Genomic DNA, 15,666 nt, shown 5'->3' on the forward strand with positions numbered 1-15,666 from the left:
TAGAATAATAGTCTTACCATTAATTACCCAGTATAATATCTATTGACTTATCTACGTACAACCACATTAAAGTAAAGATTTCTGTTACATTTCTTTCTGTAAATCTGGATCATCTGCAATTTCAGAGATAACAGAAGAGAATACAACCATAAATGTCGACATGGTTCATACAATTTGAATCAAAATAACTTAAAGATGGGCCATGTTACATATGATGCTCTTACAGATCACTTTAAAATAAAATTTTGTCTTTGATTTTATAGAAATTAGTTTAACTATTTTGTCATCAAGCATTTTAAACTGGGATGTGATAAAAATAAACATTTTTATCACATCCCATTTAAAATGCCGGACCTTTAAACTGTGTTATGTAGTGGTACTTCAAAACATTAATAAATCATGCATTATTCAGTCTAAAAATATGAAATAATTCACACTTAACAAAAACATTCTGCAGAATGTGATTATTACCACAAATTATAACATTTTGGACTGTTTTTATTTTTTATCATAAACCAGTTTTGGATGGTAAAGTTTACTAATATGTTTATTTTTTTTCACATTCTGAACAATAATTAACAATTATAAAAATTCACTAATGTAAATATCTACATGAATTTCTTGATAAAATAAAACAAAAATTTTGTAAATATACAAATATATTTACAAAATTATGGCTTGTGGAAGCCTGATAGTACAAAGACTACAATCAGTTTTTTTGAAATTTTTTCTTTACAATTATGTTTACTGTTGATTTGCATGGCATTTCTCCTGCCACCACCCCATTCGGTCACCCTAAAGCATAAGATTGAATGTCTGTGCCACAAATGGCTACTGAGCCTAGAATCAGTTTAGTGACCAGTGTCCTAACTAGCTCCTAGAGCTAACCTAATTGTGTGAGTGAACTAAGCATGGTGCCACACATTACTTGCTTCGTGTACCACCACTCATTTGATATATATTGTAAAATGGGTAGGCACACCCCGTCAACTACTAAAATATATATGACATTCAATAAATTAAATTTATCTCAAGACAGCAATTCACTGCCACGCCTAGGTCGCTGAATGCCAGCAAGTACCTGTCCACCAATATTAAAGCACTTGGAGCTTTAATTGGCTGATGGCCAGCCATAACTCTCAGGTAGCTTCCCACAGCAGCGAGGTAGGAGTCTTTCCCTAAATAAACTACTGATGCCAATTGAACAAAGCAACAACATCAAGGAACACCCACACGGTCCGACAATACAGCTCACGCCACATTGACTTGCTGATTATGAGTGGCCAATTTTCCTCTTGACCTCTAGGTTCCAGGGGCCGAAGCATAAACTTCATCTTGGGCAAAGAAATCTTTAAATTTTGTATGTCCATCCAGCCCTCCGTGGTCGACAAAGCTGCCTGTGCTCGGTCTTCTAGTTGTGGTTGTGAATTACCATGAACTAACAGGAAACAGTCATCGGCGAAAGCATGGGCCATGACCCCTTCTGAGAATGTCATTCTCAGAAATCTGTCAAATACCAGGTTCCATAGCAGGGGACCAGCAACACAACCCTAAAGGCTTCCCTTGGTGATGGAAATTCCACAACCAGGTGCGCATCTCTAAACAGAGCCATATGGTTAGACAAATAGTCACGTACTATGGCCTGCAGGGCTATGGGAACATTGCGGCATTCCAATTCATAGAGGACAGAACTCCAACCCAAGGAAGGAAATGCTGCCTTATATGTCAATAAAAATTGCAAAAACATATTTACAGTTGGCACCTTCCACCTCGGCAAGAGCATTTAAGATGCAATCCTCTTTAATTTAAGCCAACCCCTTTCGTGAAGCCATACTGACCTCGATTTAGAAGCGAGTTTATATCGATGCTTTTCCAGAGCTGTTCCACAACCAGCCGTTCAAACAACTTGCCAATTACTGGCAAGAAGCTGATGGTTCGATAACTGCTGACCTCACTCAGATCCTTTCCTGATTTTAAGAACACCTCACCAAAGCCACCTTCCAACAAACAAGTTGGAAAGCAACTCCCAGCTTAGGCACCCCGAGAACAACCCACTAAGCGGCTCTCTTATGACAGGCAGCAGATGATAGAAAATACCCGGGTCAAGTTGGTCAATCCCCGGTGCCTTTCTCAGTGCCATTCGAGAAACCACTTGGTCTATGTCTACATACACCAGGGAATGGTGTCTCACCCGCCCTAACCCTAACTTCTGTTTCAACCTTCGGAGCATCTGGAAACAGAGTATCCAGGAATGCCTGGTAAGCTGCCACAGATGTTAAAGTGTGTTCATGATCACCAAACCTGCATCGAACACTGGACAGCATGTGCAGTGGCTTTGGCTGGTAACATGACTTCGCAAGCTGCCAGGGGCTGTGCTGCAACTCGTGCATGAAGTCTTGCCAAAACTTGAGTTTGGCTTCCTTGATGGCATGAATGTACTCATTATGAGCGCGCCGGTAGATCCACAGACGCTCAGGCGTGCACATCATCAATGATAATCCCTGTAAGGGAGCAAAACTGGTATCTTCTCCGAGTGGATCTAACTCTTGCGCGCAGCATGGTAAATTCAGAGGACCACCACTTTTTCCCGGATTTCTGCCTGCGTTTAACAAACGGCTCCCTGGAAGCAGTGGTCATGAAGGCTTTAGGCACTCTCCGATCAGTGGACTGGCCACTATCTAAGGGTCCATCTATTGGCTTAGGCTGCCGTAGGACACTATCGTAGCCAGTCTTGATGGCCCGGCTGAATTGTTCAGCCATCAATTCCACCTCCTCCCTATGCCCCAAGCGCCATTCCAACCCCTGTAAGGCACAGGCTGCAGCACACTCATGCTGCAGCCTGTGCTGATCCAGGCCCTTTAGGTTATAGCAACCTGAATCTGGAGCTCTTGGACCGCCACCATAAGCGATCTCATAGGTTATAAGCGATCACTCACACTGGCCTCGGGCCAGACAGTCAAAATTCTTGTACACCTAAGCAGATTGCCCATCACCAAGGTGACGTCGATGTAACTTTCCCCTGTTCGGATGAGAAAGTCGGTGGTTGTTCTGCCTCGTTAAGCAATTAGAGGTTCCTGACTTCAATGAACTGTGCGACACCAGTGCCTCTCGTGAGTGGTGAACCCTAGGCAGAAGACTTGGCGTTAGCATCCATAGCTACCAGCACTCTGATACTCGGGAGACCGTCCAGAATCCGCCCCAACTTCGCCAACAAGTCATCAATACTCCATCCAAGCTGGAAGTATCCTGACACCAGTACAACATCATGCGTACTCCTCGTGACTCGCACGATGGTGAATTGCTCATCAGAAAACTGAGTACCCAGACGACACCCAACGAGATCAAGCTGACCACAATCGCAGAGAGCGGCCATTCCTCACGAGAATGAATAACATCAACCTTGCGGAAACCGACCACCCTATCCCTGAGCGTGTGCATATACAATTATCTTTAGGAAAATATTCCCCATATAATCCTTTACTGCACCTGATACATAGTTCTTGGAATTCTTTTTCTTCCTTCTAAGGTGCACACACAGCATCTTGCTTCTTCTTCTTTGGTAATTTCCTCAACCCTAGACCACCACAAGGATTGTCACATGCATTCTTTGCTTCTACCTACTGAGCTGCTAAACCTTCCTGCATGTTTATTTACGTATAAACTGCTTTACAGAGCAACTCATGTCTTTAGCAGTGAGTTCTAACAGTGAAAATAAATTTAAATACTCAATTGCTGGAGATCCCATGGATGGCATGTGTTTTGTTCCTGGCTAGGATTGCCATATTTTAGGTGAATGAAACTGGGACAATTGTATATGGATGGCTTATCTAGTGAGTATCAACCCCTCCACCAAGAAAAGGGGTGTTCCAAGGGCCCTTATCCGCAAATAACAAAAAGATTAACATTTAAAAAATCTAAAAAAAAATTTATTACTTACTAAATTAAAATAATTACAATATTATTGTTTTAAGTTAGATAGAATAACAGAATACAAGACAACGATAGTTAGAGACAAGACAAATAACATTCCGAAATCATATTCATGAATTACAAGTCTCTACAGCTGCAATAGCGGGTTGAATAGATTCACTTTGAGTACCAGTGTATCACTTTTATTTCTCAGATGACTTTTATAAGGTCTGGTTGATTTTTCACATAACTGCACAACTCAACACAGGTTTTGTAGAAATTATACTTACAAATTAGTAAGTTTTGAAGTGTTTCCACTGAAAGGCGGTAGCGTTCATCAGTCCGCTGAGATGACATCACTGAAAAAACTCTCTCCTCATTTGCATTGTGAGCTAGTATTGAAAATAAATATTGACAAATTTTCAACTAGTGAGTATACTGATACTTTCAAAGCAGCTAATCCACTTTTCACTTAAATTTAAATTCTCCCATTTACGCTTTTCTTTGTCATGCTGTTTGTCCACTAAAACTGTAACCATGCTCTTTAGACACAGAAACTGATGAAAAATCTCACTTTCTGAGAAGGAAATGTTCTTTGTGGTAAAATAAGTCAGAGAATTTTCTATTTGATCCCAATCAGGGATTGTCTTTAGCATAATCCAGTTGAATGTGGATAAGTGCTGAAGGGACTTGCTCCACTTCTCCAAGTAACCATAAGCTGTCTGGAAAAATTCCTTACATTCCCCAGTAAACTTCTCCTTATCACTTTCTGTTTAGCAATTATTTGCTTAATTTTAAACCCGATAAAGAGAGATTCTTCTCATTCTTTAAGAGTCTTCACGGTTTTGTAGAGGATTGATTTAATTTCAATAACTGAAATATTTGAAGATTAAATTGCTGTTATTTTTCAATTAAACAAATGCAGCTGGTTGTGGAGAAACCACAGATAGGCCTTACTCAGTGTGGTATAGAAAAAATCTATGAGTATCTTAGGTGATTTTTTCTGACTGGAAGTATGTCTTCAAAGCCACCTGCAAACTTAAAATGTGTTCAACTGCAGGTATAAGCGATAACCATCTTGTTCTTGTGTGGTACAGCAACTGTTTGTAAGATATGTCGATAAACTCACAGAAATTTTTCAGTTCTGACTGTATAACAGAGAAATAGCTGAGTTTCACAACTACTATTTCAACATCCACAGATTCACAAGAAACTATGTTGTTTATATGTGTGCAGAGCACCCAACCTCTCTGTATCTTTGCCAAATTATCTTGGAGTTTGTGGAAAATTTTTCTTCCCCTTTGCAGTTCGCACCTCCAAAATTAGTGTTTGTGTTACAATTACAAAATGACGAACACTTGTCTGAAGGGAGGTTTACTTCAGCTAGGCTTGTTAAGCAGTACCCACCGGGTTGGTCTAGTGGTGAACGCGTCTTCTCAAATCAGTTGATTTGGAAGCCGAGAGTTCTAGCGTTCAAGTCCTAGTAAAGTCAGTTATTTTTACACGGATTTGAATACTAGATCGTGGATACCGGTGTTCTTTGGTGGTTGGGTTTCAATTAACCACACATCTCAGGAATAGTCAAACTGAGAATGTACAAGAGTTCACTTCATTTACACTCATACATATCATCCTCTGATGTATTATCTAAACGGTAGTTAACGGAGGCTAAACAGGAAAAAGAATAAGAAGGCTTGTTAAGCAGTAGCTGGTTGTGGTATCCCAAGTGTCATCTTTAGGTGATGAAATCTTTATTATTTTACTGGTAATACCATCATCTTCTTTAAAGTATTCAACAACAAGAGAAAATATTTTTTCTGCTTTATGGTTGCTAGCATCAATTGAAACCCCCATAATAAGGAATTTTTTCTAATTCTGAAACACAAGTACTAACTGAATGTGGAGAAAGCACATTATTGGTAAGTGAGTGCAGTAGCTTTAGTGTGTGCTGTAGATTGTTTTGCTGCAACCTTAAGAGTCAAGATAAATAGTCTGATCTAACTTATTTGAACAATCAAGTAATTTGGAAGAGTGATGGTGTTTCACAACATGGTACGCTGTTGTAAGCTCAGGAGCAGCTATCTTCTTTGGAATCCTTTTTCACAAAAAAATCCCAACCGGCTTAGAAGAAGTCCCACCGTGCATGCTATTTTTATGTTTGTTTGTTTTTAACTGGTTAACAAATTAGCTCTACCGACATGACTTACTGAAATGAAGCTGTTGCAGAAAGAACAATACGCCTCTTCTTCATTCCTTCCCCTCTTAGTAAAAATCCAGTATTTAGAATATTCCTTTTTAAAATGAGATTTTCGTTTTGGCATTGTATATGCATACACTACACTAACATGCAACAACTTAAATATGTGTATAATGGAATAGGCTAAAATGCCAAACCACAGTAACGACACTGACTGTCTGTGATCAGTGAAGTGATTGACCTTGATTTGGCTTCTGTTTTGGTTTGACATCTGCTGTTCTGCAAACAGGCACGCAGGCCACACGTTGCCAACCCTCAATGAATAAAATTTCCCTAAAGTGGAATGAAATTTCTCTTCCACAAAAGTTTTACCCTCGTGCGTTTACAATACTTACTAAATCGGGACAACTTGATGTCCTGAAAAGCCTTCTCGGGACACTGGGGCATTGAGGGAAAAACCAGTGACAGTTCTGGAAAACTGGTACGTATAGCAACCCTAGTCCTGTCAGTTCTTGGTATGCATGAGGTAGCATCTGCAGCTGTTCAGGAGCAATGATTTCCAAGTAATCGGTGACTTCCAATTTATCATCACTTTCATCATTGATTATATGATTGAGTGCCTCATTGTTTCATTCACTCTCAGTTTCATTCAAATTATACTCACTGTCAGTTTGATTATCAAAATATTTACAAATATTACGATCGATTAGGCTTCTATACTAGTCTCCACTGTTGCACACATTTTACCCATATCATGTGAATAATATAACAGAGAAATATATGTAGAAACAATACAAAGTAATAATATAACTAACTGAAATAAGAACTAACTATGAAATAAATGGACTGAAACAACAATGAAGTTATATACGCGACAACATTCACAGAACTATGAAAACACGAATTTCAGTATTTAATATTTTTGTTTAATTTTCGACTATCAGAATAAAACTGATAACAATATATGTACATCGATGTATATGCTTTGAGAAAATAATATGGCAACACCATCAAGTGGTGAATTTCATAAACTATAGATGATTAAATAGAATAGCGACAGATCATTATGTTGGGTAACGATAGATCGTTAATGAATTGTTTGGAACTGATATATAAAAAAAAAGAAAAACAAAAAAGTTAATAAACAAAATAATTTTATCTTTACTATATAAATAACATGCATAATAAATACACATAAACACGTAAATAAAATCAATCACACTATACATCAAACTGCACATCAGCAATTGAGCTAGTTTCACTTTTGCCAGGATCATCAATATGACATAAAAATAAGTCATTTTCATATGTAGGAAAAAAATATCTGAAACAGGTAAGATAAAAAAATAATACTGAAATTAAAGCTGATATTAAAATTAATATCAAAAATATATTAAAATAAAAATATTATAATTAATATTAAAATTAAAACTGATTTCTTAAACAAACTAAACAAGATGTTTCCTAGACAAATCAGCTGCGACTGACCCAACACTGAATGTGATAAATAATGGTAGAATACTAACTGAATTAAAATTCTGTAAGCTATACTAAGTAAAACCAATCATCAAAATAAGAATATTATAGAAATTTTATTAAGATATATAATTAGAGATAAAAATATAAATCACACTTACTCAGGTTGATCCCACAACGACTGATCCGGTAAAATAAAATGATTTTCATTTTTCATATGATTTAAAAGATCTTCAATACCAGAATTAGAAATAAAATCACAACTGATACAAGATGATCTGTGAATTTGCCTTCTCACATAATTAACCAACTTAACCTAAAAACAAATAAAGAAGTACGCTTAACAGTCATTGAAATAAATTGTAAAATAAGATTATTTTATAAGAAAGTTTACCTAAAATCTAAACTTTGAAATTTACCTTGAATCTAAGCATGAAAGTTTACCTAAAATCTAAACTTTCATGCTTAAACCACCAATTCAGACTAGCCACTATGACTTAGTTGCTCACATATTTTATATACTGGGTAGAATAAAACTTATCATGAAAAACTGATAACAAGAATCATAAACCAATTGATGAGGTACCTCCACCCATGAGTAAAGTTTTACAATAAATTGATATCAATTTCATATTCTCATGATTGAAAACTTTCACAAAATGATTAAAATTCAAATATGCTGCTCGATACTGGCTCCACAACATTATTAAGCAAAGAAGTTTCTACTTTACTATTGGTAAAATAAGTTTCTAACCATTAAATTCATGTTTATTATGTATATTTTTTTAAAATAACAATTCTAACAAACTAATTTTATGGTTACTTTTCAAGCAATGCAGACTATAGCTGATTTCTTTGGTATATTTTTAATAATAAGTCAAATTTCCTTTATTCATCAAAACTGCAATTAACATTTTTACACATTAATTTATAAATGCCCACTCTTTCGATGGCTCTAGTTTTAGTTTTAGTGCTTTACGCCTTAATTTAAATTCCAAGAATTTTAGTATGGTTTCATTTACCCTTGGACCAGAAATAAGGCCAAAATCTTTCACAAGCTATAAGTCGAAAGTGAAGCGTTACCAGACCCATGTTTATGTGAACTTTTTTCTTTATTTTTATCTGTAGCAAATGTTCTCAAGTTCATGTTCATGAGACACTCTGTATGTATTTTAATAAAAAAATTTTTCCATAGTGTCAATTTATAATGACTGTCTAACAATCAAAAGCCATCTAGTTTTACACTTTAACCTTCTCCCATCACAATGATCCATGCTTGATTAACGCTCCGTGAAAATATGTTGGTATCTGATTGCCTCCCTTCATAGTCTTCTGCTACCCTCTTGTGAAAAAAATTTTAAAAAATTACAGTATATTAAAGATATTTAACAGATTCTGACAAAAAAACGTTACAATTGGGTATTTTTTATGCCTGTAACAACAAAAAAATTGAAACAGTACAAAAATTATGATAATTTAATTGCAGAATTTTTTTTTCGCATTTCTACTGCATTTTTTATTAGCGAATTTTTTTTTTTTTGCTTTGTGTTTATGAAACATTGTTTGCTGATTTTAAAAATAATACTTTCAAGCAAATCGGTTGAAAATTGGGCAAAATATGATGAAAAACCCGTGTCTCATAAATCACAGATTAGTAACATATGTTAGTATAAGTGAAAGTAGATTCAGAAAAGTATGTTTTATAAAAATCCCCACCACTGAAAAAGGTATTGAAAAAAAACAATTTTTACTGTATAGTGTTATTCATTACGAATCGATAAACATGTATGTGTTACATGTTTACTGATATCATTTGTCAGAAAAGATATTTATAGACCTCAAGTAAAAGTGACGTATTTATGACCACAAATTCCTCTTTTTTTGTGTGTGCAGTATATCATAATTTATTATGTGTTTCAATACATCGATATGTTGCTACTAAGAAAAGCTATTTTTGTAAATAATAAATAAATCCATAATCGTCATAGCAATTATAATACACAAGTCACACACACACACACACACACACACACACACACACACACACACACACACACACACACACACACACACACACACACACACACACACACACACACACACACACACACACACACACACACACACACACACACACACACACACACAAGCACATTTCTGAGAAAAAAATGGTCACATTCTTTCTAGTCTAAATAAAACATTTTACATCGTATAAACGTCGTCGTTCAAATTGTGTAATAAAACCGATTCCTTTGTGAATATAAAACAAAATAACTGACTTAGATGCAATATAAAATGATTTTGTAACAGCATTTTAAAACTGACGCCGCACATAACCAGTTCCAAGACTAAATGATCTGAAAAGGTTAAGTACTTTTTGGTAAACAGTTTCTTATGAGTATTCTTGTTTTCCAGTTTATTAACTTTTAAAGTATAAAAATAATAAACTTGAACAAAAAATCCACTACCAATTGAATTAAATTTATTGTTGAAATTAAATTATCTTAAGTCAATAACTTAGCTTCAAAAGTGGAAGTAATTTAAATCTGCTTTCCAACCCACAAAATATAACAAATTCTTGTTTTATTCATTAATTTTAATCTTCTATGATCCTGTTGAACAAGATCTTCACTGATCTTTCTAGACAAATAAATACTACAACTTTCAACATAGATCATCAGTAAAAATAAGTTTTGTTATGAATAAAGTAGCTAAAGTAAACCACTTATTTATTCAATATTTTATCAAAATAAATTCATTGGGTTTCAATCCTGTGAAACACATATATTAACAATTTGATTCCGATAAGTTTTAAGACAGTTATCATCATAACAGTAAAAATATTTAAATAAATTGAACTTACGGTTCTGCTAAAATTTTTATTATCTATTTTAACCAAAGGTATACGATTTTTCAAATGAAATATTAGCATATTCAAAAGGAGAAGAATTTCAAAACTGAATACATACACATCAACATGAAAATAAAACTTTTAATTTGGGGGCTGCAGATTTTTCATTTCAAATAACCTTGTCATAAATACATCAATTTACTTAAAAATAGGAAGTAGATATAACCAATAAAACAAAAAATAATATATAAATTATTTCTACCTTCTATAAAAGAACTATCCCTTGCTTATAAAAAAAAACACCAAACAGTTTATAAGTTATGGGGAATATATATATTACAAAACATAATGAAAATAACAAAAATTTGTAATCAGTTGTTTTGTAATTATTACTCATACAACTAATTGTAAATAATAGAACTAACCTGCTGATAAAAATCCATTTCACATGAATACTTTTTATAATCAAAATTATGTTCTAATTTCATATGGTCGAGTGTATCCTCCCAAGTAAATGAATTATTTTTACAAAATAAACAAACAATCTGTATCTGAATTTCTTCCCTCCAATCAGACCAATCTGAATCACTGCCATCTGAATCTGGGCTGTCATTTTCTTTTATACGTTCAAAACTCTAAAAGAAAAACCAAAAATCTCACAAAAAACCAAAATAACACAAATCCTTACAACAATATTATAAGTATATTATAATAATAATGATTGAACCATTATAAGATCTAACTAGAAAACTGTTATTTTATTCATTGTTTTAGAAGAATAAAAAATATACTCTATCAGACAAATAAAAACAAAGTTAGACAAAGTAAAAAAGTGTTGTTCAAAGATTAGTTTATTTTTTAGCATAAGAAGGAACAAAAAATTCATGGACAAAATAAACTACAGAATAAAACAGAAAAAATCACACAGACAAATAAAAAATTACTAGCAATAATTAAAATAATTAAATAGTACATTTCATAAATGTACTATTCTCCATTTTCAATGCATTCCTGAATTTTGGTAATATTAACAAATTTTAGCACCATAACCTAGATTATAATGGTTTGATATTACATTTTGTTTTGTTTGTTAATTTCTTTTTAATTAAAGTTTACTACAGTTGTAAGCATTCCATTTGGCTCTGACTCATTCAGCATAGTCCCAGTTCCCCTTCACCCCCAGCCAATCATCAATAGTAATTTCAATTAACTAGTTTTGACTCATCACAACTATAATAGCTTGTTTACTTGGTCACGTAAAATGAATGTGCCATATTTATTTCGATTCTTATATTAATTACAGTAAATAAATTAAAGATAAGGTAATAAAATATAACAGAAACTAAAATTTGTTTGATAACTATAACCGAGATATCATTAGTCACTGTTTAAACATTCCCTACTCCCTATTTTTTCAAATGTACGCATATTAAAATCACATATTACAAATCAGTTGTTTGTTTTATACACCTGTCAGCTTCAGTGATTTTTAAGCATTTGTTCACCTTTTCACTGTATACTATTTGAGTAAGGTTATAACAGTTAATTTTTTGTGTCCTGTTTTTGGCTATGTATTTTTTTGGTGAATTAATATCGTCGTGATATTATATTTGAATAGTTTCGTTGGAAAGTGAAATTTAAAATGCCAAAAATTGGGAGAACTAAACTCTGTACTCAATATCAGGAAATTGTGGCTAATGTCGGTAAAGTTTATGACAAAGAAAGCAGAGAAATGTGACTTAATAATGGACCCTAAGAAAATTACAGAATGTATTAGTGAAGCCACTGGTATCTCGAATATGTCTATCACTCGCATAAAAAATTAATAAGAAAAAACTGCAGCAGGTTCATCAGTGTCTTTTTCAACAAAAGGAAAACTTTTCAATGGCCATAACTTGTCACAGGTTTGATAATTTTAATATCATGTTTAATATCCATGTTCAAGTCAATCATTATGTCGGAATCTTAAAGCACTAAGGTTTAAAAGGACTGGAATTCCACTAATAAGTGCTTCTTCATTTAACGATTTGACATTCGGTACCAAAAATTTACATATTTACAAAAAACAGAATCAACCAATAGTTTTTGTAGACGAGACGTACAATCACAGCAATCATTTGCAAAAAAAAAAAAAAATATGAATTGGAAATATTAATACAGGAGAATGTTTGAGAAGAAATTTATTAGTAAACGAGACGTGACAATTATTTTGAATGCAGGAGGAATGGGATTTATACTGAATTGTCTGATGATGTGGAAATCAAATCATACAACAGGGGATTACCACCATGATATAAACTACATGCTAACTTCTCTTTCAAAATAAATTACTTCCTACTTGAAAACTCTGTAATTGTAATAGACAATGCGTCTTACCACATTGTAAAAATTAATAAAAATCCTAATTCAAATGCTAAAAAGAAAATAATGGTAAACTGGCTTCAGTTTAATTAAATTCCAATACCTAAAAATGTCTTGAAAGTGGAGTTGTATAATATTATCGACGAAAACAAAAACCGCTGCAAGAAATATGACACTGACGAGACTGAAAAAGACAAACACAATTTGAGACTGTCTCCCTACCTCACCGAACTAAATCCCATTGAACTGATATGAGCAGATGTGAAAAACTGGGATGGTAAGTACAACGTAACTTTCACACATAAAGATGTTGTTAATCTTTGTATGGGTAAATTTATTTCTACTGGACCTGAATAATGGAAACCAAAAATTCATAATTGCTTTCAATGTGAAGATAAATAAAGACGAACTAGATACTTTATAAAACACAGTGGAATCTTTTATAATATGTTTAAATGAAAATAACAAAAGTGATATGGATGACAGCAGTATATGACAGAAATCCGGATTCTAGTGCTGAAGCTGTGAATGAGGTAAAGGAGTTGTGTGATATTTGTCTGGTGGTATTTTTTTTAAATATTTTTATTAGAAATTAAATCAGAGATATTTTAGAATTGCATTGGATTAAATACTAACAATATAAGGCATAATCCTACAACACTTTCCCATAAAATAAATAAATAAATATTATTAATAAGATAAAACATTAACACAAAGGTTTTTAAGTTTAAAACATAATAGTTAACATTAACATGAAAACCACCTCACTGATGGTGGGAAAGGTCGGTATAAAGCAGCCTGTATATACTCTACAGTGTCTCTACACATGCCAAGTGAAATGCCTACTGTAGTACAGATCTTTAGACCCATTTACAGTAGTTACCTTTGAAGTTATATGAATCTGTAGAATATGAAAAATGTCAAATCTTGATCAGAATTTAAACCCACAACATTCCAGATAAAAGACAAAGAAGCTACACATCAATACATGCAAAAAAACACAAAAAAACAATTACCTTCCAATTTTTCCCCATTTCTAAATAATTTACAATATAAAATCTATCATACTCTGTATTTTTTGGGTTAATTCGTTTGTGAAGCTTTTTCCTCATATGTTCTTTCAGTACATTTCTATCCTTAAATATCTTTTCACAGTATAAACATTTTAAACTGTAATAAAAATAAAATAAAATGCATAAAGAATTCATAAAAGGAGTATACAAGAATTGATAAATAACAAATTATATTTTCTGAGCAGAATTAATGTGATGAAAATAATATTTGTTATATAAAATACATATTATTTAAATTTAAAAAAAATTACCTGAAATTAAATACAATTTCAAATTTAATTAAAACTGTTTTTGTAGAGTCTATACAAAGACATTATTCAATCAATGAACTTAATACAGTTTCAAAAAAACCTTTTTTGTATTTCTAAAAATAAGGACAATTGTATTTATTACCAAATAACATTAAAAACATTTTTTCTAGTTAGGAAATTAGATGGAATACCCACAATAAACAAATTTTCAATCAATTTACACAATAAAAACAAACTTAAAAAAAATACTATCACTTAAATACTATCAACAAAGACATAACAGACTGTTGCTATTAAATGATGCAAATAATTCTGAAAGAAAAAAAACAGTAGAATATAAAGCATAACACAGTTAAATAGATGTCAATAGAGAAAATACATACTTTTTATAATTGAGAACATTATACTTTTCATTTCTTCTGACAGTCTGATTTAACTTGTAACCTACAATGGCAGTTTTAAACAAAAAACACTATCAAATCATCTGGGACAGGTGTACCCATCTTTATGTTAAATGGATTGATGACAATAATCCTCTCTATCAAATTTAATTACAATGAATTTTAAAATATATAACCAAAGTTACAGCATAAAAGAACCACGAAATAGATTGCAGAAAAGTCATTCTTCCGTGAATACTAGATCACACATTAAATAATTTTATAACAGTAACAAAAAATACAACTTATTAGATCCATCCATAATTAAGTTACATTGAATGAATCAGAAAAATCTTTAGTACAATTACCTAAAAATTCAAAACCTGTTCGATAAACAAGAAAGGTATTCATCTTAGCAGAAATTAATCTACAAATTTACTCTGAAAAATGAGCAATTTATACATAAGCATAAACAAAACCTTACCTGATTCAAGGAGTAAACTGCAAGTTTGTTTTTTTAAACATAAATTAAATAAAAAGTATAATTTCTTTATTTTTTGTTTCCTAGATTCATAAGCTTCTTTGTGTCAAGAATATCATTGTATTAGTATTGTAACAAGACCGGTATAGCGGACCTGATAACAGATTCCTACCAATTAAGAAAAAGTGGTAGAAAATATAATAATGGGAGGAATCCAGAAAGGGGCTAAAAGGAAACCTTTTAGTAAAGGTAACAGGTCTGGTTAACAATCGTCTTTTATAATACTCCCCACTGACACACTAAATACATGTCGTTCCATGAGAAGAGTTACCGAACTAAGGTTTGGAATTTCATGGGAAAATGTGATGACGGTTGATCATTCTCATGCTTCGAGTTGGGTCCGATCCGGCAGATAAAGAAGACAGGAGTATAAATACTCTGGGGAAGACCAGTTAAAAATCAGTTCTGCAAATCAGTAAGTGAGATCCTATGATCTCAGTGGCACCGACTTCAAAATATTTAAATTAAAAGAATTAAAAAAGTATCATCTTTTTGTTTTTAATGGATTTATTATTTAAGTCTGTTTTTATTTTTATTTTATAGCTTTCATCTGGAAGGTTCTGGATTCAAATCCTAGTCCAATAGCAATTTTTTACAAGCTATGAAATTCATTTATCATCAAAAGTG

The 15,666-nt window shown here is 32.9% G+C and overlaps 1 protein-coding gene across 2 annotated transcripts in view; it reads right to left on the reverse strand.

Annotated features, from left to right (window-relative positions):
* LOC142328973 (zinc finger protein 277) overlaps positions 1–15,666 on the reverse strand; it is a 30,856-nt gene continuing 15,190 nt past the window's right edge. Inside the window, exons 4-7 of one of the 2 annotated variants that reach the window (XM_075373196.1) lie at positions 13,811–13,964; positions 10,859–11,068; positions 7,744–7,898; positions 1–113 (exon numbers count right to left, since the gene is read on the reverse strand). In XM_075373196.1, the coding sequence (XP_075229311.1) occupies positions 110–113; positions 7,744–7,898; positions 10,859–11,068; positions 13,811–13,964 (523 nt within the window). In that variant the 3' untranslated portion in view covers positions 1–109. Of the gene's footprint in view, positions 114–7,243; positions 7,431–7,743; positions 7,899–10,858; positions 11,069–13,810; positions 13,965–15,666 lie in introns of those variants that run through there. The other variant, XM_075373195.1, reaches the window with a different exon arrangement.

The sequence above is a fragment of the Lycorma delicatula genome, chromosome 8, assembly GCF_047948215.1.
Source record: "Lycorma delicatula isolate Av1 chromosome 8, ASM4794821v1, whole genome shotgun sequence".
Lineage (NCBI taxonomy): Eukaryota > Metazoa > Arthropoda > Insecta > Hemiptera > Fulgoridae > Lycorma > Lycorma delicatula.